The following is a 23,145-nucleotide window of genomic DNA, read 5'->3' as shown; positions in this document are numbered from 1 at the left end:
TAAATATGCATTTTTTCAGAGAAGCTTTCCACACTCTAGCATACAGCAGTACAGGAATTAGATCTTCCCCAATGATACTAGACAATTCAGTTCCTGGTTTCAACTCAAGCTGCAAATATTTAACATTTTCTGAGTTGCTTAACCAGAGTAGCATGTCACAAATGACGCAGAATATTGCTAAGATAAAATTCTGGTACAGTGCCTGGATGGGTATTAATTGTACGTGCCTAAGTGTGCTGGGAAAATGTCTTACATAAAGAAGTGCAGAATGCATTGAAACAACTACCAGTGTTTATCCTTAAGATGTACCCACCCAAGATTTACAGAAAAACTCAAGAGGAAACTAAGTACAGTTGCCAAGAAAGATGGTCAACCACACAAACCTGTCCAACCTAAGAGGGCAGTAAGAGGAGTAAACCTTGCAATTAGTAAGTTAAAGTGCGGTTTTACAGAGACGGAAAACCAGAAAAAAGATATGAACTGGTTCAGCGTTTTATAACTGCAGTCCAGGGATCTGTATATTTTCTTGGTTCAGGGCTTTTTGCTATCATTAAAAACACTGCCAGTAACACTAGAAGGCCAGTTCTCTGTTTGCTCGCTTCAGTAAAGATTTGTTCATGCTGCGGCTGGTTGTCAGTTGCTTTGAATCAAGAAACTGCAGTAAAATTTAGGGCAAAGGAAATGATAGAAAGGCCAACTACTGTGTGTGTGTGTGTGTGTTTTAACAACTGCCTCATAGGCAAAAGTTTCACTCTAAAAGTATGCAACTCTACGAAACATTTTACCTCATCTGAACCTCCACTTCGTCTGCACAGTAGAGTCGACACTCCCTTTCTCTATTTAACAGAAATATGCACTGTAAGTTATTATTAACATGCAATTTATTATTAGCCGAAGGGGTTTATATAACAAAAGAAGCAGAACTACAACACTTGCGTACTTTAAACATTTGACATATCTCCATCTCACACTTTCTGTAGTGTTCATGATTATTTCCCTTGTTTCATATTGAGCAGAACTTCCTCTTTGTACACTGAAGCATCACATTGGTCATGCACAAGTAATTTTCTGTCAACTGACGCTGGATTCCGTCAAGTGAGTTGCTCTTATTTAGTTCCAAAGAAACATGTCTATCCAAAAACTAACAAGTACACAATTGATGCTTGCAGTGGATGTTCGTATTTAAGTCTCATTATCAAGAACTGCATGTGGAAGATAAACTGGAATGGTCTTTGAACTCCTTCCAACACAAATACCCTCTGCCAACCAGCACTAATGGTTTGTAGGCTGATCAAAAAATGAAGCGCAGTCACGACAGAGCAGCGTGACACCGATAGCACTGGACTACAGTACATTGCAATGGACAGGTTTAAGTGGAGCGGAATGCACTGCTCCAGTTTCGGCCACATACACAAAAAGTGTCGTCGCAGGGAGGCTGATCAAATAATAATGTGCTGGCAGAGATGGTGCAAAATCAGCACGGGCCCTGGCATCAACAAAAAGTGATTGAACAAAGTGTATTTATGAGTTTTCTTAACTGACGAGGGGCATGATGCAGGCATAATTGCTTGTTCTGGGAGAACAAACAGTGTACAATATCCTTGCAGTGCAACAGAAAAAATATCTATCATGTCTTCAAAGTAAATGCTGCTTTCTTGTATCCATATGAGTACTTGACAACAAGAGATTAGAAGTAAGCTGCTTTAAGGCAGACTGTATCAGCAACTGAAAAGTGGTAGGAAACTAAATATGTGGTTCCCATGGGAAAGTTTTTTTTTTCCTGTGATGGGAAAACAGGTGTGGGGAGAAGTAGCTGATCGGGTTAGATTTTAAGAACGAGTTCTGAACTCTAAACTTAAAAATATGCTGAAAAGGGTTGCATTCAGGACACCTGTTCATTTTTTATAATCCTATTATCACTGACAAAAAAACACAATGCCCGGCCAACCCTAGCCACTGTCATCAAAACTACTCCTAAAACTCACTCAACAGATTAATAAACAATCATTTGAAGTCGTGTTTCTGATCACCTGACAAACGTTAATCCAATATTCACTCTCTTTTAGCTCCGTTTGGAGTCTCTACCAACCCCTGAGGCAATCTGGCCCTTTTACTACTAAATGCTCCAATATGCTCACCAGTTTGTCTCTATCTTTGTCTAGTTTGTTGCTGCAGATGCAGGTGATAAATCTCTGTAGGTTCATCACTACAAGTGACGCTTTCCACAATATCATATGATACAGTGTTAGGGCCTTAACACACTGGAGGCGAGACAAAGAAACAACACAAAGACTTTGCAATTTTTTGCATCAAAATAATTCATGCCAGCAGCAATGCATTTGCGACAGTTGCAAAACTTTTTCATTGAAACATTTTTTGGTGCAAATGGATTTGCCCACAGTGATGCAAACAACTACAGGGATCCTACTGATGCAGAGCAGCGATCGCTATAAGTTGCTGTTAGCTATTTTTTTAAATTTCCTTTCAGCAAAATGCCTTAAATCTGACTTCCTTGTGGCTTTTATTGTGAAAAGTCAGAACAGAAAGAATGGATATGGTATGCGCTGCCTTTGCGAAGGCTGAAAGGAGTAATATAGTTTGCCGCCTTTGTTCAGACTATGGGCCCTTCATCATGTTTTATAAAGTATATAGGCCTAACGTAATTGGTTGATGTATTGATCTATAGTGTAGTAGTAGTGTACTTGCATGAAAAAAATGTTCAATAGGTCTTTCAATAAGTATTGAACACTGTTGGCTTAACCTACATTGGCTTGCACTGGACAGCATGGATTTAACCCATATAAATTTAGTAATGGGTCACTAATCCTTAAGACCACCGTCGTCCTGTGTGTACCACCAGGAAGTGAAAAGGATCTCACTTCCTCTCGTTTTCAATTCTGTTTCCCCAACTGCCCCCCGTCCTCTCCTGTTCTGTCCGTCCGCCCCCCTCTCTTTCAGGTTCTGCCTCTCTTTCTCTTTCTTGTGCTGCGATAAGTTTGTTTACAGTGGGATCAGGGTGTGGACGGTAGTGTGTGTTCTCTCTCTGTCTTTAGTCTGACACTCATTAAGACACACAAAGAGTCGACTGATAACACTAAGTGTTTCCTGTTTGACCAGGCCTGAGGCCGACTGCAAGGGCAAGGACAAGAGGACAAGGAGCAAGAGAGCAAAAGAGGTGAGGGAAAGAGAAAGCAATACATGAATTAGTAGAGACATGCTGAGAGACAAAAAGAAACAGAGACATTAGGCTGGTACAAATCAGAATTTGTATATATGTTCTGTGTGCTGTTTTGTTATTGTTTTCTGCCCCCTATCCTCTCCTCAGATGTCTCCCGAGTGTTAATGTCTCTATTTATGGAGTCTAAAAAACAAATTATGGACTAACAACTTCAAACATCTCATCATTACTACAGTTTCAGAATAAACTGCAAAGAAAACAGATGCCCATCAAGTGTGTGTGCCTGTTTGTTAAACTAATGGCTTGTGCATTAACATTTCTGCTCAGAGTGTTTTTTCTGCCTCTCTGAACTTCCTCAGCTCTCTGAAGGAAAAACAAACTAAGATCAGGAAAGAATAATTCCTACATCACTTTCTGTGTGTTTGTAGAGTTCAGCCACTAAGAGCAGGTGGAGTTTAACCTAAAAAAAATGCTTAAAAAATACTTTAAAATGTTTGTTGATCTATGGATAAAAAGATGTTTGTTCTTCTTAAGCTTTATGGTAGTCCTGTTTGCCTTTACTATGTAAAAAATACAGGTTATTCAATGCAGCTGCTTTACTTAAAAACGTATAAAAATAATTTAAAACTAAGTTAAGTTTGACCTCATAAGCTTTTGACCCTGTTTTTTGTCAATGTACTATATCGGCGCACGACGTGAACTCACGTGACACTGAAAAAGAAAACAAAGCAAATCCTTTTCCAGGAAATCTAAAGATTAGAAACATTTGTGAAGGGTAAAACCAGGACTACAAACAATATATCCACAGCAAATTCCATTGAAATCCAGGAATTACTTTTAAGATGCCTTTTGATGTTGCTTAGGGGAAATTTGACCTGACTGTGGCACCAGCATCACTCAAAGATATACTATGGGGATGAAAAAACAATCTTAACAAATTTCACGGTGATCTGGGCAGTAATTGTCAGGAAATCTTGCTCTGAAGCTTTTTACACACAGACCAACCAACTAGGCCCTTCCGTTGGTTGTACAAGAAAACCAAAAAAGTTTGACATAAAAATTCAATTCAGTTTTATTTATAAAGCCCATTATCACAAATCACAATTTGCCTCAGAGGGCTTTACAGCATACGACATCCCTCTGATCTTGAACCCTTACAGCTACTAAGAAAGAACTCCCCAAGAATACCCCTTTAACACAAAGGGGAAAACACAGCAGAAACCTCAGGAAGACTGACTGAGGAGGGATCCCTCTTCCAGGATGGAAAGCATGCAATAGATGTCGTAAACAACAATAAAATCACAGTAGATGACAATATGATACATAGGAGAGAGAGAGAGAGAGAGAATAGGGAAGGGAAAGATAGGAGAAAAACAGAGTAGTTGAGTAGTTAAAGGATTACTTTTTAAAGATAATGCACAGAGAGACTGCTGCAGCTTCTACCAAAGACTAGTGTGACAGTCAAGGGCACTCACTCTGCAGCAAAGTCTGGGGACCAAAACATCCCCAGAAGCACACTGCACAGCACACTGACTGGCAAAAAACAAACAAAACAAAAAAAAACTTAAAGCAAACTCTGATGATCTGAATCTCTGATTCCAGGGAGCACAACTACAAAATCCAGATGATAGAGGTGTTTTTGTGCAATGAGAAAGGGGTAACTAAAAGCTTTCAAACATGCGCTGCAAACCTGAAAAAAACTGGACATTACCCGGAGGAGCTATATGTGAGAACTCAAATGTCCAAATCAGTTGGATGTGACATGAAACAGACTTTATCCCACCACCTTCTCAGGACAAAGTGTGAATAGAGCAGGTAATTGTCAGTCAAAGTCTCCCCTTAAATATTGTAGATAAGCAAACATACATAGTTTGATAATCATCAACCTTCATATCAAGGTATACCGTAAAAACCGATGTATCACCGCAACCCTATCCATGTGATGTCCTGCCTCCAGCAAGCTCTACCCAGACGCCACCCCTCATCTAATTCTACGAGAGTATTTCCAGTAGGCGATAATGCTTCTGAAACAATCTCCTGTTGTGTGCTTCATGTGTGAAAGAGAAACTCCGGACATTGTCAGTAGTTCATTTAAAAAAAGGCTTATAAGGCTGAAGCATGGAGAGGAAATATGAAAAGGAAATGGAAAGTGGAAAAGGAAAAAACAACCCAAGCAAGACAAGATCATTATGATGAAAATACAGAGAAACTGTATGAAAGTCTTTTCTTTTCAACAGATTCTCAGAGAGGAGACTGAACATGAATATAAAACACCATGCACTCTTCCCATTCACACACACAAAACCAGATTTATCTTTTGTGTAAAATGAGAATTCTGCTCTCTGTGGGATTACATGCAGAGCTAAATAAATGCAGGGAGAAAAGTAGGTTAGACGGGAGGTACGACACACAAGAAACACAGACTTAACTCCAGAGGGGAATTACATCTATACAGGTTACAAAAATATTCTTTGTTTGAGAAAGAGGCTCAGAGACAGAGGAGGGCAGTACAGACCGGAAGTAGAGGAGAGGATGGAAGTGTGAACAATGTCACGAACAAAAAGGAAAAGAAATAGTGAAGGAAAGACAGTGACACATCTACAATATCTCTGCCCTTTGATCAGTAGTGGCTGTTCAAACTTCAAACCCCTTATCTTGAACAACGCAGATGCTCAAATGTCCTCAAACAATACATCCTTTCTCTTGGGCCACAGCTGAAACCGCTTACTGCCCTCTGTAGTACACACACACACACACACACACACACACACACACACACACACCACAATAGTTTACTAGACTCTGAAACTCAAACCCAGAATAAGAGCTAGTTGACAGAACTGTTAAACAAAGACCAGATGGTTGTTCTCATGATGAAAGATGCTGCTGTGTATTTCACAATACAGCCCAATCTGGACCGCACTTTTAGATAATGAAGTAAGTTTACATCATGGCAACATTTTTCTCATTTGGCAACTTTCATTTGGATAAACTGCAATTTTACTCTATTTCTTCCCCTCAAAACTACTGAATGTTTGTACATTGTCCATAAATGAACAACAGCTAATAGTGTAGGTACGTGAGTATTCTACGGATTAAGCATTGCACTCCTATAACATTGTCTCATTCAATGTTAGAGGAGTGTGTGTCCAAACCTGGTGCCTACATTACTCACAATGCAATGCAATCATCAACAGTTGGGTCAGAGATTTGGATGTGTTATGCTTGTACTAACTTATTCAGGGTTCCCACACAGTTTTTACCAATGAATGTTAAACGCTTTTCCATATGTTTTCTGTACTATTTCACCCTTTTTCTATGACTTACTTTAAGTAGTTTAAAATGTGAAACTCCGTGTGGCAGTACAGCCATACTTGATTCTGTACATGCTGGTGAAAGTTGACGTGTTTGGATCATAATTTTGGCTAGTTTGTATGCATTTATTTTTTGTTGAGTTATTGTTTACACTTGACCTAACATCTGCTGTCAGTAATAACCGTCACCAGCATCATTTAGCCATTTACCACACTGAATATTCACATAATCTCATGTTCCTTAAATCTCATTGTGAAAACCTAAGTTGACCCACTTCTTTCCCTCAAAAGGGGGCATGGCCTTGGCAATAACATGCCATGCTGGTGTATGTGTACCATGTGAAGTACAGCAATAGATAACAACACATCGCTCATAACTTTAGACATGATTATGGATCTTTATAAGGATGATTGGGGGAATTCTGCTTTTATATAACTTTTTTGGCATGTAATTTAATATTCTGCAAGATCAGTAAACAGACCTTGATGTGCAGAATCGTTGGAGTTTCCTTTTGGAGACACCGATGACAGCCAAGTTGAACGGCACCCCCATTAACACACAATGTCTGCCAAGAGTGCTTCTCTGCACCCATTTTGCCAACATCAGACTGCCAAGGAGAATATGTGTGCCCAAGATACACTGATGATAATGATAATGAGCAGTTACCATACAAATCTACCTTAGCTCATAGCTCTGCCATGATGTTACTGGGTATACTTTGTAAGATCTTAATGCAAAAACTGATTATTTTTTATAATATACAAAATTTTCATACTTTTTTTGGTAATTTTTAGTTTCTTTATAAATGCAAAGCTTAAATGCTAAATTCAGTGCGGTGGAGACGCTCAGAAGGAAGTACTATGAATGCCAAAAAAAGGACTAGGGCTGCCCCTTGAAAGTCAAAGACTCGAATCATTGGTTGGAAACCCTAAGTCGATTGAGATTGCTTTAAATCAAGCAGTTGTTTTTCTGTGCAGCGTACTTGTGGGGACATTTTGGTCCCCAGATTTTGTTAGAGTGAGTGCTCTTGACTTTCAAGCTTCTCTGCACGCTGCAGCAGTGCAGAGAGAGAGAGAGAGAGACCACACTGTGAGGTGAAGAAGTGGTGAATTTACAGCTCACAGCAAGTTAATATGATAAAGTCTCTGGCTTTTTTTTTTAATATCTAGTGTCTGCGAAAAATGTTATTGCACAATTGCAACCTGTCATTAGCACCATTAGCTTGTTTACTATATGACGTGGATGCCGCAGTCACACTGAACATCCTGCTGAAACCATTCAAACTTTAAAACTGTATGGAAAACAAAACAAACTGTCAAATACTCATATTGAACAGCAAAATTTGATTTGACTGGCATAATTATGAATCAGGTACAGCCCTAATTGAGTTTATGCTTTACACTTTTAGTCGAAATACATGAGACTTTGACGTGGCACAACACATCTGCTGCAACATACCTGCAGTAGATGTGTGCTGCTACACTGACCACAGAAGCCATGTTTGCACACATAGGAATTGAATGGCTCAACTCTATTTATCTGTGGTTAGTCTATTTTTTTTTTCTCTGTGCGTGGCTCTGGGGCCCTCCAACAGGTGAAATATATACAAAATATACAAAACTGTAAAAAAAAAAAAAAAAAAACTAGTACAAAATGTTTTAAAATGATTCAAAAGGATACCGCATTATACCAATGCAATGCAGCAGAGCAACATGTGGGTGTTTTTAGATTTCACATTAAACTTAATGACTCGAATCAATACATCCTGTTGTTAAAACGATTAATTAAATTAGTATCAGTTAATATAGCCTGTACGCTTTCAAACAACCAACTGCATTATCACTTATCACAAATTAATACCATTGTTTCTATTTTCTAACTAAAAACTACAGATAGGATCTTGTCATTGTTTCAAAAGTGTTTCTCTTTCTCAGCCTTTCCACTGATGACAGGACATCGACATTAGGACTTAACAGAGAGGAAAACTTGTCATCACGTCATCAATCAGGCCCTCTTACCCTCTCTTCACTTCAGTGTTAAAGCTTTGAAAAACATTTCCCTCTAACCTCTCTAATTACCTCTTATTTGACTGCTTTTCTTGTGCTCCTCTGATAAACAACTTGTGTAGCTCCAGTAATACTGTGAGGCCACCATGACTCTAGGAACTGCATTGAGACCATTTAAAGAATAAGCTAGGTTTTGCGTAATGCATTACAGGCTGCCAACAAGCGGCAATCTCCGCGGCTGAAAAATGAAGCAGAGGCAGAAGTGCCGAAAACAGTTCATCTAAGGGTCACTTCAGTTGATCCCCATCTACGTCCATGTTAAAATGGCTTTGGATTTCTTATAGCTAATTTCAACATTCATGCCAGCTGTATCACAGCATTTTTTTCATAACTCACCTGTAATATACTACTACAACTTAAATGTATGCATAATTAAGGGCGTGGATGCTCTGAGTAACAGGCTGTCTGTGAGTCTGTTAGTCAGACTCACCTCTCGCTTCCCCACAGTTCCATCTTCTCATCCAAATATGTTCACTTCCATCTCCAAAATCCAAGATTTCAACAGCCCAAACTTAAGGCCTCAGAACGGGAGACCACAAACCAATAGGGGACAACATGGTGGCAACTTCTATTATTTTTATGAAGTCTACGGCTGCCAAAAAGGAACAAGCCTACATGTACATGATTTTACCATTAAACTCTTTCCATACAAACCATTACAAAGCTCTTTTCATTAAATGTGCTTAATTTAAAGCTGAGGAATTAATGCAGAAATTCAGCCTGGGACATTTATGGGTGCAAAAATATCTGCAGTACAAAATAGCCCTCGTGCAACACTTCCTTTTGACACAAATAGCCTTTCCTGCCCTATAAATACACACTGCTGGACTTGGAAAGTAACCAACCTCATTACGCCTGAGGACTGCTCATAAAGTCAGTGGAGTAGGGCAAAAATATACTGTATTCCTCACTTCAGTTAGGATAGGGTAGCTCACGCACACAGACGTCAGTGTACAAAGAGTCAAGGTATAAAAATTATATATGCTACACAGTCTCACTGATCTTTCAGTTAAGCTCCAAGGACAAATCTTTGGGCATCAGATCTAAAACAGGAAACAGTATTTTTCTGGCTACTCTACCTTAAAGTCTTTTCCATAAAACTGTCACTGTCATCAGTGAAATCATTAGACAGAACTAAAAACAGCTCTTGGAAGCACACTGCAAATGGTGCAGTGCAATGCCAAAAGTCTTTCATGAGGGAAAGTTCTCATATTTGATTCAGATGAACTGAGTCTAACCTCACTCCATCCATCCCCGAGCATGAATATTGTTCCAGTTGTTCGGCACAGGCCAAACTAAACAACCCAACTGAACCTGACTGGGGGCGGGGAGATGGTCTCGCTCATTTATAGTTTCTCTCCTGCTCACTTTCTTCTCCAACATCCTCAATCTCTTTTCCTTGTTATTCCTTCGTCTTTGTCTCTCTTCTATTACTCTTTACAACTCCCTCTTTTCCACAACCTTTGAACTCCCCTTATCTACATTCTCTGTTTTTTTCTATTTCTCTAATGCTCCATCATTATCAGTGACAAGTAATGTCTTGCATCATTCTTCTACACGTAATTCTGAACCCAATAAACTAGACAGTAGTGAGTCATGCCACACTTGAAGTACAGCAACACTTTTCTAAAGAACTGTAGACTCACTCTGATAAATATACCTTCACAAACAAATGATCCGAAACATATACATAAAGCAGCAGAGAAGCCCCTTGGATCATGTCCACCCACCCACAAAAGACAACAAACAACATGCACAAACACCCACCTGCACATAAATGAGCATGCAAACACATGCACAGACACATGAATCACACCCGCCTGCTTTCACCATGCACGGTGCTTCATGTATTTGCTGACGAGCAGGTTTCCTGGCTGTACATCTGTAGTTCATGTACACAGGCGATAAGGAATAAAGAGATCCCACGGGCAGTTCCTGCTTTAATTGGATCCGTGTTTAAACAGACTCTAAGCCATTTCCCACAGCTTCTTCGGATCATTTTAAACTAGTTCAAGTCTGTATTTTGTAACTTTCATTTAGAAGCCCTGGGGGCAAAATTAAGGGTGAAACTTTAATGACCACAGCGGCTAGTGTAATCAACAACTCACTCACCATGGCGTGCATACCAGTATGTGCACTGGTTATCTGCATGGTACATACAGGAAGTTACTGTAACACTAAAACAATCATAATGACTAGACTCCATACTGTGACACTATCAAGCCGGTTCCACAAAGGAGACAAAAATAGTATTTGACTGGAAGACATTTACTTTCTGCTCATGCCTTATGCCAAAACTGACATACTGAACTCACAAAAAGGACTGCTCTAATAGCTTTGAATGTGCCACATGAAGCAATTCAGAAGCTTAAGAATTAGGAATGTATTTTAAACTAGTAATCATGTAAACGCAGTACTGAGATGATTACAGGTTACTGCGAAAGGCTGGGTGCACCTAAGGAGACCACAATAGTCTGTGTAACACTCAACAATTGTGAATAAATAAATAAATAAAAAGGTTAGGAAACTACTTTTCAGTAGGGGTGTGGTAAAAAAAAACAATACAGCATGGTATTGTGATATTTTATGTGGCAACATTGTATTGATACACAGACCCCATGTAGTGATTTTCTTAAATTATAAAACTTACTAATATTACAAATACAAATTAAGCTTTTGGTGGCCTTCTATTTGGACCTTCTACATGGACTTTTTCAGTCCATGTGATATATTTTGCTGCAAAAAAAAGTATTTAAGTGAGAAACTTTATCTTTAAAACTTAACCTTAATAGACAAATTATATACTTACAATTTTCCTCTTGGGGACACAATTGACAGTTGAAAAATGGTAATTAATTGCGATATATCCAAATATATATTATCACTAGAGAGAAGCTGAATCCTGAAAATACCTGTAATTTTTGCTTGATACGTTGACTCAATCATGAAACTGGTCGACTCATTTTCGGTGAATCAACAATCGATACACTACTTGTTTCAGCTCTATTTCTGATAATGCCATTCTCAAACCAACAGTCTAAAACCAGACAGAAAAAAGAAACAAATCTACATCTGTCAAGGTGGGATAAGAAAATTTGTCACTTTTGCCTAAAAATGGAAAAATCAAACTCAATCAACTCAACGAATTAACTGATCATTTCAATTCTAAACCTAATCCACATCATAGCATACATGTGATTGGCTGGTGGGTCGCTCATCCTCCTGACAATCATCTGTATATTTACATCAATGTTGACACTTTCTGCTGGATTAAGATAGAATCTGATACACTAGCCTTTATCTAAATAAAACACTGCAGTCAGTGTGAACAGGGTGAACATACTGTAGTTATCCTTTGGACTGCTGCATTATCTCCTGCTGACTGACAAACACACACATCCACAGACACACACCGTTCCTCCGCCTCCTCTGCCAGATTAATGCCGGGCTGTCCCTGAGGCTTTACTGTCACTACCAACACTAATACTCTTTCACTACACCAAGCCAGAGCAAACCATTCCATGCCAAACCAAGTCAGACTGGGCCAAATCAAACAGAGCCAAGTGGCTGTGCTTCAGTTAAAAGGAAGCCTTCTATAATTGAAGGGCTGCTACGTTATTGTTACTATATAATGGTTTTATTTTGTGACTGCTGCAGTATGTTTTAGCTTTCATGGAATCATGGAATATTAGGGTGTAACATTTTATTCCTCAGCGTACAAAAGAAAGTGAAATATTGTGGTTTATTGTTTTCAGTCACACAGAGGACAGTTTTTTTAGAAATCTTCAGATGCTCAGCATGTGACTTTCTTTGCAGTGCTGCTCCAGTGAACACATCAGACACATTTTATAACTACTGATAATAGGGACAGCATTCCTCCGGTGTTTAGATAGCTTAAGTCAGATTCTATACATTTCAGTAAGTTTACAGCAAACAGTAAATGTACAGTTAAGGGTCTGTGTTGTGTAGCTGAATGAACTGAAGCCATGAAACAGCTGTGAGGAGTGAGAGGAGACAGCATAATCCACACATCAATTAGACTCGCAGAGACTGGATGATAAGGGGTGGGTGTGTGTGTGTGTCTGCGCATATGCTGTGGATACCAGTCTATGCTCATGGATGGGAAAGTGTGTGTGAAAGCCCAGAGTAATCCTTCTTATAGTCTAGCAGCTGGGGGAGCAGGTTTAAGTAGTGACAGTATGAAGGGCTGGGTGAGGGTTTAATACTAGAACCACTGTCAACAATAGAATACACACATAATAACGAGCACAGATTGTGTGCATGTGTGTGTGTGTGTGTAGTACATATGTACATGTGTGCAGTACAGGCAGTGAGTAATGTGCTTGGGGGATGGTAGTACGGGACTAGGAGTGAGATAACAGTGTAAGTAAATTAACTAATTTAGAACAGCTCCACTCAAACAGCAGGGACGCAGTTGTTAATGTGGTCTCAAAGGGTCGACGCACACCACAAGATTTAATTAAGATTCCTCACACTAATTACACATGACTGTTTTTTCTTCAATTAAGGCTGTTTCAACAGAGTAGTATGTTTGTAGAATAATTTCCATACTATGGAATGTTTTTTTCTATTTTTGGAGGTGGGCCATTCATTAGGAGTGCTGTTTGAAAATATACATCTTCCAGTTCATTGCATCACACTGAGCACAAATGGAGCAGCAGAACACAAGGCGCCTTGAAAGTACAACTGAGTTTGCATTCACTCACAGCAGCTGCTCCTCTCATCCACTGATTTGATGTGATCAGTTCTGAACAGATCAACTGATCAATTATTCACCCTGTGAGACACAAACTGCTGCTGAGGAGAAAAAAAATCATAGGGAGCTCCGCCTGCACTGTGTTCATGGACATGCTCAAATCTGTAGTGTTGTTAACCTATTTTAGGATAGAATTGATCGGTTCACAGCTACAGTTGGCAACCTTTATGAAAATAACAGCCATATTTGCTGAAATGTTCACTATATTCTAAAAGAAGTACATGAGCCAAGTAGTCATAGTATGACCTTTTTCACTTCCTACTGCCTCAGTGGCATTGCTAGAATCAGTGTTGCAATGCAACAACAACCAATTACAGACAAAGAGTCTGTAACACAGCTGTCAATAATGTCAATCACTCTATGAACTGTAGGCAAACTGTCAAACTAGGCAGCGCTGATCAAATATCAATCAAAATTCTTTTACTGCATCGTCTATTTCTCACCTGAAATGTTTTCAGAAACATATTTTTGTGGACTGTTAAGCTGTAAAATGATAAAGCTGGTCCAGCTGGTGAGCATTGCTTCATATTCTGTTTAGTTTTATCCAACATGGTGACCAGGTAACAATCCGTCTCATTGACAGCTAAACAGTACACTAAAATATGGTTCTGAAAACATTTAAGGCAAGAAATAGGCAACAGCAGGTCACAACAAAACCACCTCCGACAGCTGATTGTTCAGACATGGCTGGAGCAAAATGCCTGCTAAGTCTCCCTGTGGCTGATCGCCAACCCTATTCCCAGAAACCAGATTACGGCGTCTGCTTGTCTTAAACACTGCTCATACACACACATACACACCCAAACTCCCTCATTACACTGACTGTTTAGCCAAAACAGGCTTCGCCAAAAAGATCTACAAATGAATACCAAAATGTCAATGATACATCCCAAAAACATATTCAGACAGACTCAGACAAACAGAACAACACTCAAATGCAGACACTGAGTCTAGCAGACAGACATGCAAACATTTCAAAACACCCCCACACACACACACACACTTAAAAGAATTCCTCTGATTCACTCTGACCTTGCATAACTACACACCTGCTGATAAAGCAACACTGACGTTACTCCCTTTTAGGTATTGGCATGCACAGAATTTTGATTGACGAGCTGAATGTGGAACAAGTCAGAACTCAACACGGCTATGATGATCCCAGTGCAGAAAAAAATACTGTTATTACCTTTGCTGTACAATCTGTGAGAAAATCATAGATTTGGTTCTCAGATAATCTTTTTTGTGCCGCAATAATGCTGTTTGATATCAAGGTTTGAAAAGCATGGCCACCTTACATGTAGGCAGTGTTTTCCCCCTCCTTATCCTTACAGTGCTCTCACAGTGCAGTATTTGAGAAAGCTGATTTACTTAACCTGGTGATAAATTTTGCTGAGTCTGCTCTGTTAATACTCTAAGCTACAGTAATATCTCAAACGTTATTTACATTATATTACTATCATGGTCTAGTGCCATTCCTTGTGGGCGAGTACAAGGAAGAGGGAGAGTAGCTGGCAAAGTGTTGCATAGCATGGTCTAAGCCACTCTGCCGTGTATGACCACAGGCACACACACAGAACAGACAGAGCGGACCGTGAGGAGATATTCAGAATCGCTGATTGCACCTCAAACTGCCAGTTACATTTCAATTCATTATGATGACAAGTTCGGTCAGACATTTACGTTTGCTCTCTGCAGCCTACTGCCTCAATCATCCTTGTGCAAAAACTACCCAAACCAACACAGTGCAATGCCAAATGGGTGCGTTATATTTTTCTGTATGCGCGTGTGTAGTCTTAGAGAACCACACTGATAATCTTCACACAACCTGACCTATTCCCATCAGTAAAAATCGCCTTTACCTCTGAGGCTGACACACTCTGGTACAGCAGCTTGATCAATAATACAGCAGCTCACAATATAAGGTACAGCGTAGGGCAAAGCGATAAACTCACCTCTTAACCTTAAATATTCTCTAAGTGCCTATAAAGTTAGATAAAATGTTTTTACACATCGTACCACAATAGTCACATACATAAACTTTCAGCCTTTTTATCCTGGAGGAAACTGTTGTGCAGCCAGGCGTTAAGACACATTCAAGAGGCACAATAAGCACATGCACACCCAAGATCAAAGAAAAATAAAACAATTACCTCTGCAACTATCACAAATATTAATGTTGAACTAAAATAAGACCACCAGGCAAAACACTCCAACCACAAGAATTCTAAAAAATTAGGGATTAACCAACTGTGCATGATTAAAAGTGTAAAGCTAAGTGCATGTGGACAATCTGATACACATTCTTTATCTCTCTCTCTTAGTAACTATGACCCTTACTTAATATTGAGGTTAATATTCACACCCAAAGGCATAATTTATGGCTGCACTATCACATCAAATTGAACGTTGTAGGTGTTTACTGCATATATTGTTAAGCATTTCCCACAGTCCAGCATTCAAATTCATGATGTGGAATGGCCTTTCAAATCAAATGTGAGGTGTGCATTTAAATGGTAGGTGTGGTTGATGAATAATAACATGTCTATTCTATTAATGTGTTTGAATTATGTCGTGGCGTTTCTTGCTTGAGTAAAGAAACTAAACTAGAATTACCACCTTGTGGTCGTATGCCTCTGCCAACCAGTCAGGCACATGGGAGACGTTTGCTTTGAGGACTTTCTGACATAAAAGCCCTTTCTGGCAGAAACCCATTCATTTCAAAGCAAACCACTTTTTTTTACATTTAACAATATACCCCTTACTGTCAGAAAGCCCTCTAAGCAAACTTCTCCTAACAGCAATTTACATCCATGGGTTTAGGTTAGGAAAGAATTCAATAAAAGGTATTAGCCTAAGTGTACTTTCTCTAGATGCTTCACACACAACCTGGAAGCAGAGAAGATCTACTGTATAATCAGCAGTTTTAAGATGAGCACCTAAGATTTGTGTCACCAATTGAGGATCCGACCAAATGTCTCCCCTTCTGTTCCTAAATTATGGCGCTGAATGATGGCCAGAAAAGTGTTTTTGGAGAGTATTATGTGATCATAGCAAGGCTGACATTTGACCTTTGAATTTGTTTTTTGAGGTCACAGTGGCCTTTGACATTTGTGCCAAATTTTAAGAAACTCCCTCCGTGCACTCCTGAGATACGACATACCAGAGATTGGGAAGGTCACACTTACCTCTGACCACTAAAATCTAATTAGTTCACCCTTGAGTTCAGATGCAAGTTGTGCCAAATTAAAAGAAAATCCATCAAGGCATTCCTGAGATATCAGGCTCATGAGAAGGGGACAGATGGACGAAAAAACGATGCCTATGGTCACAGCTGTTGTTAATTCAGATGCATAAAAATCTTTCAATATCATAAAGCATCCATGAATTTGTAAAATAAACAATCCAGGTTTTATTATCCAGACATATCATTCAGCTCAACAGTTAGCCCTTATGCTGCCTGTATCACATTACAGTGATAACACATTTTATCCTCTCCTCCAGTCCCATTTTTAACATTTCTACCTTATTTAGGCCTCATGCTGGAGAGGTGTTTGAGTAAAGGTTTGGCTGCCTGATGTGTTCAGTTCTCTCGGCTGGAGGCAGATCCCCAAAGTTCAGCATTTAGTTAAGATTTGACATTAAAACCCAGATTCCATTACACATTATCTGGAAATGTCTTGACTTCACAGCGAAGCTATTTACAAAAGCATTAAGTTTCTGCTATTTTGTTGACAAAAATGAGGGTCTGGTTTTAGGTTTTAGGGGGGGAACATTCCTGAGAAATCTGTCACTGACACACACGGCCTAAAATAGAACTAAGGAGATATTTTCTTTCTGTTAAGGTTGTTCAGGGTTTCTATAAAAAGCAATGGAATTACTGTTGGCTCCGAGGATAAACATGCTGGCCTGTGAAACAGTTTTCTGCATATCTTAATCATGACCATTAATTTTAATCAAGTGTGCACTACAATGCTGGCACTGTTTTACCCAGGATCCCTCTGCATGAAAAATGAATGTGCTGAAAGTTACTTGTCGTAAGAAGTATATCTATGGATCTTTCTTCTAACTATTTTTGTACTGTACTGCACAAAATTGCTCAACAGCAAACCATCTAAAATTAGAATATTGTTAGTTGCAATATAAACATGCCTTTGCAGTCAGATCGGTTATTAAATTATGCAGTGCTCTACCGCAAAATAATCATACCTCATTACCTTATTTTTATTATATAATGTGTGCAGTTTGAGTGCAAAAGAACTGGTACATCCATCAAAACTGTCACTGGTCTAGATGTTTGTGTAACAATGGGTCACTTGTTTCCTTTCCCAAACATCATCATATCAGTGCACAAATTTGAAAACAGAGATTCATTACAATTAGAAGACAAACTGAAAAATGATCAGATATCAAAGCGGACATAGTGTGACAATGTGTGTGGGTGTGAGGTCTGCAAAGGCATGCATGACTGCAAATGGCTTCAGTCGTGTTTCTAAGCAACATTCACATCCACTGCTCTTCCCTTTCTTCTCTCATGCCGCCTACGTCTGGCTATTTCAGCGAGGACAAGAATTCCACTCCAAAAGCATCCATCTCAAAACAGTTTACAACTCTTAATGTAACAATACTGGTTTTGACTGGAAACAATCCAGTGAAGGTGAGACAGCCACCGTGCATTTTGCACACTGAGGAGGAACAACTGTGACCTTGCTGCCCAAAGCTGGACTCACCATTTTCTAGAACAAAGGACACTATTGTACTCCCCCACATAGCTGAATGAATTTGCAATAATTTACTAATATTAGGCTGTAGACCCTTGTAAAATTGCAGGCTGGTAAAGATTAAATCAGAAACTTGGAATAAATGGTTGTTTTTTCCATTTTCTATAAATACATTTTTGCATCTGCATTACTTATAGAGTTATAAAAGTCAAGTGTGCAGGATTTAGGGGAATATATTGGCAGAAATGGAAAATAATAAGTATGCTTTCTTTAGTGTACAATCATCTGAAAATAAGTATTGTTGTTTCATTACTTAGAATGAGCAGTTTATATCTACAAAAGGAGCCAGCCCCGTCCATGGAGTCACATCATGTTGTACCACCATGTTCCTACAGTTACTCAGAACGGACAAACCTGGCACTGGCTCCAGATAGGGCCATCCGCTTTTTCACGTAACCATAGATAGCAGCAGCCTCCAAGCAACAAGCAGTGTCCGAAAAACACAGATTTTTATAATTTAGTTCCCCTTGAAAAAAAACTCTTTAACAATGAACACTGAAGGAATCCTAACCAGTAGAAATTTTAACTGATTGCTATCCACTGTCTTCGCTGCTAAATGCCACTAAATCCCCCTAAATCTTACACACAGGACCTCCATTTCGACATTTGAATTTTCTTTTAAATGATCTGCAGAGCACGAGTCTCGTTCTTCAACAGCTATGAGCTAGTTATGCCTTTCAATATATTATGGTTAAAAGTGAGTAAAAGCAGGGATGTACTCCACCTAATTCTTCCTTTCTGGGACAGTCTCTCTCTCAACACAACATGCCATTTAACCAGAGCTCACCATCCTGCCCTGCCACAAACTCTTTATCTCATGGAAACAGTCTACATAAACCAAGTATCTCATTTAGCAGGCATTCTCCTCCCCAGTTGCCAAGTTCTTCTACTTCTGACACTCCCTCCATCCCCTAAAACGTATCCCATTCATCCAGCAACCCTCCAGCTTTTTCCTGTCTGGCGTTTGGCTCTGTGTCATTATGGTCACCGTGACAACAGATGAGTCAGACGCTGTGGAGACGCCTCACTTCCTGTGAATGTATCTCAGACTGTGACTGAATGGCTGAACCAATACACAGAAGTTACTCCCAAAAGACTGATTCATAGTAAGAGGGATCAAATCCTTATCTGGAGCAGTGCACAGTATCTGAGGATACTTGTGGTCTTTGTGGGTTAATCAAAAAAAAAATTCCATCACATCCACAGGCTCATTCCAAAGTGGCTCAACATGTCTGTATAAAAGTGAGTGTTGCATTGCTAAAACCATTTATCAGAGTTTCTCAAACGCATCATGACCCCAGTTTTAGTTCCTTAAATTCCCATGACACCTACAATTACAGCTGACAAGCTGTCATGTGAAACTGAGCATGGCATACTTTTTCTGTTTTCAAGAGCACGGCGGAAGCTCTAAATGGATTACACAGACATTCTGATTAAAATCTATTTATTTTATTTTTCCAGCCTATTTTTTTTTGTCTTAAATAGCAAAACGTCAACAAGCCGTGGGGTGCTGCTGACCCAGAGGTTGAGAAAATCTGCCATAAATCATCCACAACCGCTCAAACCATGCATACACAGACGCTGACTCAGCCGTGCAGACAAGCACACACGCTTGCATGTACACATGCTTAACACAGGCATGAACACATGTTACAGTACTTACATCAGTTTTTCTAAACTTCGCTTTGAGGCTCTTCATGTTCAGTCTGGTCCATGCAGTCACTCACTCAATCACTCAGTCGATGCTGTGAAGAAAAAAAGATGTAGATGTTTTAACTCACCCTCAGTGATGTTTGCCTCCATTTCAAATGGGGTTTCTAAAAGACTAAACTACGTGATTTGTGAAGCTTTATCCACACAGATTTCAGCCAGTATGAGACTGTTCAGTCCAGCAGAAGGGATTTACATCAGCAGTAATCTACAGCCTTAATTAACATTTTCCTTACAAAAACTAAAATATGCTGTTTATTAAAACCTCGTCAGCAGCATGACTTCTAGTACTACAGTAAGTGACAAAAGCAACAATGCTCATGAACTTCATCGCAGCACTCCATAGTCAAGCTGAAACAAACCTGAAGCACTTTAACAGTCTTCTATTCCTCTTCAATCAATGGGTGGTTTTAGGAATGGACTTTGCATACCATATGCAGCTCTATTTAAAACAAATTGCTGGAAATGGTATCTGGCTTTGTATTGTTTCCTAAAAGGATGTTTTCAATCACCACAGGAACCTTAGGGATGTCTGATGACTGTTTTTTTTGCACCCTAACTACCTCTAGCAATTTCAACCTTTCATTTAAACAATATTTTTATTGTGGTTTTTCAACTAGCCTACAACAGATATGATAAGATATGATATATAAAGGAAATTGTCTTGGTAGCAAATATATACCATAAAATGATGGACAAGCCAAAAACAAAAACAAAAGAGAACCAACAGCAACAAAAACAGAGCTGAAAACAGGTGTTTACTGATGAATATTACATGGGCTAAAATACTTTATATTCTTATTTCAATGCCCTGAGGCCACTGATGTCTTTGGTCCATAAAGCTCCCCCTGATATTTTCAAAAACTGCCAGCTTTCCTTTGGTAATATTTTCAAACGTGCCATGCCTGAAATGATTGTCTGTGATTTACTCCTAAAATATCATTGCGTGCATTCCAGCAAAATTCATCTTACTTCATTATCATTACATCCAGGTTCTACTGTGTCTGCTTGTATTTCAACCATGTAAGCAACTCACAAAGGTTTTGCAGACACACAGCAGTGTTAGGGTACTTCTGAAGAGTCTTTATGTGTGTAGATACTGATATGGGGGTGCACTGTAGGTGGGTGTATCAAGGACAGCCATGTCTGGACTCCTCGGGCAGCATTCAAACCAGTCAGATTAACATATACTTGCCTGACATGTTCAAAAGGCAAATTTTCTGAGAGATATCAGCAGCAGATAAATGAAAAATCTGGTAAAAACAGTAGTGGACTGTCTCTGTAGGTAGCAGAAGCTAACTGATCCATTGTCAAACTTTCAATAAGAGCGCCAAATAAATCATCCACGACCAACAAACATCACAAACCACAGTTTATCAAGTAGCTTCTTGTGCATACAGCCTCGCAAACGATGGAAGTCATGCATGAATGCATGCACAAACACGACTGCAGCTCGTTTAGCACAAAAAGTAAGCTATCAAACGCGCGCGACGTGCATCATTGTACACAAACAATCAGACTGGACTCTTTGTCACATGAACTGAACGCGTTTAACTCACCACTGAGACTTCAAACAGCAAGTTATGAGGCTTTTTAAAGAATTACTAGTCATCATTTCGACCAACAACTACGCTACATGATATGAAATCAGTGGACACACTTACCCGGTTATGTGTTGGAGTCGTGCGAGCGTCGGTCACATACAAGAAACTGACACACAGCCGCTTTTTGGGCCAAAAACAGGTTAGCTACCGAGCCGGTGAAGAAACAGCGAGCCGTCGTCGGGCAGGAGGATGCATAAAGGAGGAGAAAACAGTGGCCCAGACCGACACACTGGCCCGCATACATTAAAAGTTGTTCACAGAGTCCTGCCTGTGTATCTCTCTCCGGGACTCTACTCAACGGCTGTTGCCCGGTTTAGGAAAGTGACGTCACTCCCCCAGTGCTCTCGTGACCAGCCCCTTTTCTGTTCCCCATTGTGCCCCCATTCATGCTCTGGGTGAAGGGGGATTTACAAAATACTTACACACTTAGAATAAATTATAACATGATAAATTCCTTCTTCTTTTGCCGAAAACATTTTTTTGTTATCTAATCACAGAATAGCCTTATGCATAGGATTTTTGGTGTTCCCTGACCCCCTTAAAATGACTAGCTGTCATGTTTTCACACAAAAAAAACTTATGTAGAAATGGTGCTTAATCAATTTTTCCAGAATGTACTTTTTTTAACCACTGTTCATCTTTTCATGTTTTTAATTCTTTGTGTGTATGTGTGTTTATTTGTTTATTTGTGTCAGTTGTTTACTCTTTATACATAGGCCTGCTTACAATATTTCGATTTGTTGTCTTTTACATGTTCATTTTCAATTAAAAAAATGTGTAAATGGAGCTCTACTCTATCACATGGGCTGTTTGAAAACTAAGCAAAACATATTTTTAATGAAAACTAATAAACCAGTCAATGTGTATATTTGCTCAAAGAGACATTCAAGTATGTGACTTCATAAAAAAAAAAAAAACAGAATGCTTTGCAAATATGAGAGTAAGTCATGCATATTTGAAAAATCACTTGTATTTTTGTGGATATGACTTTACAAAAAACAAATATAAAACGACATGTTTGTGATTATACACATTTGTAGATTATCATTTAAAAGTGGTATATAAATAAGGTTATTATTATATAATATTAATATTATTATATAATATTATTATAATCAGTGTCCAACAAAAACTTCCATATGTTGTACTTATAATGAGTTAATATGGTCTTCATGTGTAAAATCAGGATGTATCATCTCTATGAAACACTCTGCCACTCAAATACGTCATGTTGATGATATGGGCCTATGATGATGATGATGATGATAATGATGCAACAGTAGTCTACCGCAACAAAACATATTGATGCAAGTAATCAACTGAGGAAGTTTTATAGTGATTTCCTTTGGTTAAAAGTTTTGCCTTTTTCATTCACTGTCCTCCCTTATCATTCTTATGAGAAATTATATTATCTAAAATAAGCATTATTGTAGATGATCATCAACATCAAAAAATTAAACTGTCAGAATAATCCATTTCCACATCAGTAATAAATAATTTTAGCATGCATGTAGAACTATTTAGTGTAATTGTTTAAATCCCTAAACAATGGAAATAATGATGCATACAGTCACATTAGTGTAACTCTAAACCAAACAACTGGCAGATTTTAAAGAATGAGTTTAGAAAATACTACAGTTCACATCTCAGATGTGCTGGTGGCATATTCATCCCGCTGAACCTGGCTCAGCTCGCCCTCCAGTGGAGAAAATAA

General features: G+C 39.0%; 1 protein-coding gene across 1 annotated transcript in view; it reads right to left on the bottom strand.

Moving 5' to 3' along the window:
* rai14 (retinoic acid induced 14) overlaps nucleotides 1-21,731 on the bottom strand; it is a 44,689-nt gene extending 22,958 nt beyond the window's left edge. The window contains exons 1-2 of the mRNA XM_042509429.1: nucleotides 21,492-21,731; nucleotides 19,781-19,862 (exon numbers count right to left, since the gene is read on the bottom strand). Coding sequence (XP_042365363.1) covers nucleotides 19,781-19,816 — 36 coding nt within the window. The 5' untranslated portion in view covers nucleotides 19,817-19,862; nucleotides 21,492-21,731. The remainder of the gene's footprint in view (nucleotides 1-19,780; nucleotides 19,863-21,491) is intronic.
* Between the last annotated feature and the right edge of the window lie 1,414 nt (nucleotides 21,732-23,145).

Source organism: Plectropomus leopardus, chromosome 20 (assembly GCF_008729295.1).
Source record: "Plectropomus leopardus isolate mb chromosome 20, YSFRI_Pleo_2.0, whole genome shotgun sequence".
Classification (NCBI taxonomy): domain Eukaryota; kingdom Metazoa; phylum Chordata; class Actinopteri; order Perciformes; family Serranidae; genus Plectropomus; species Plectropomus leopardus.
Note: the sequence above shows the minus strand (reverse complement) of the source record. Positions and strands in the feature narration are given on the sequence as shown.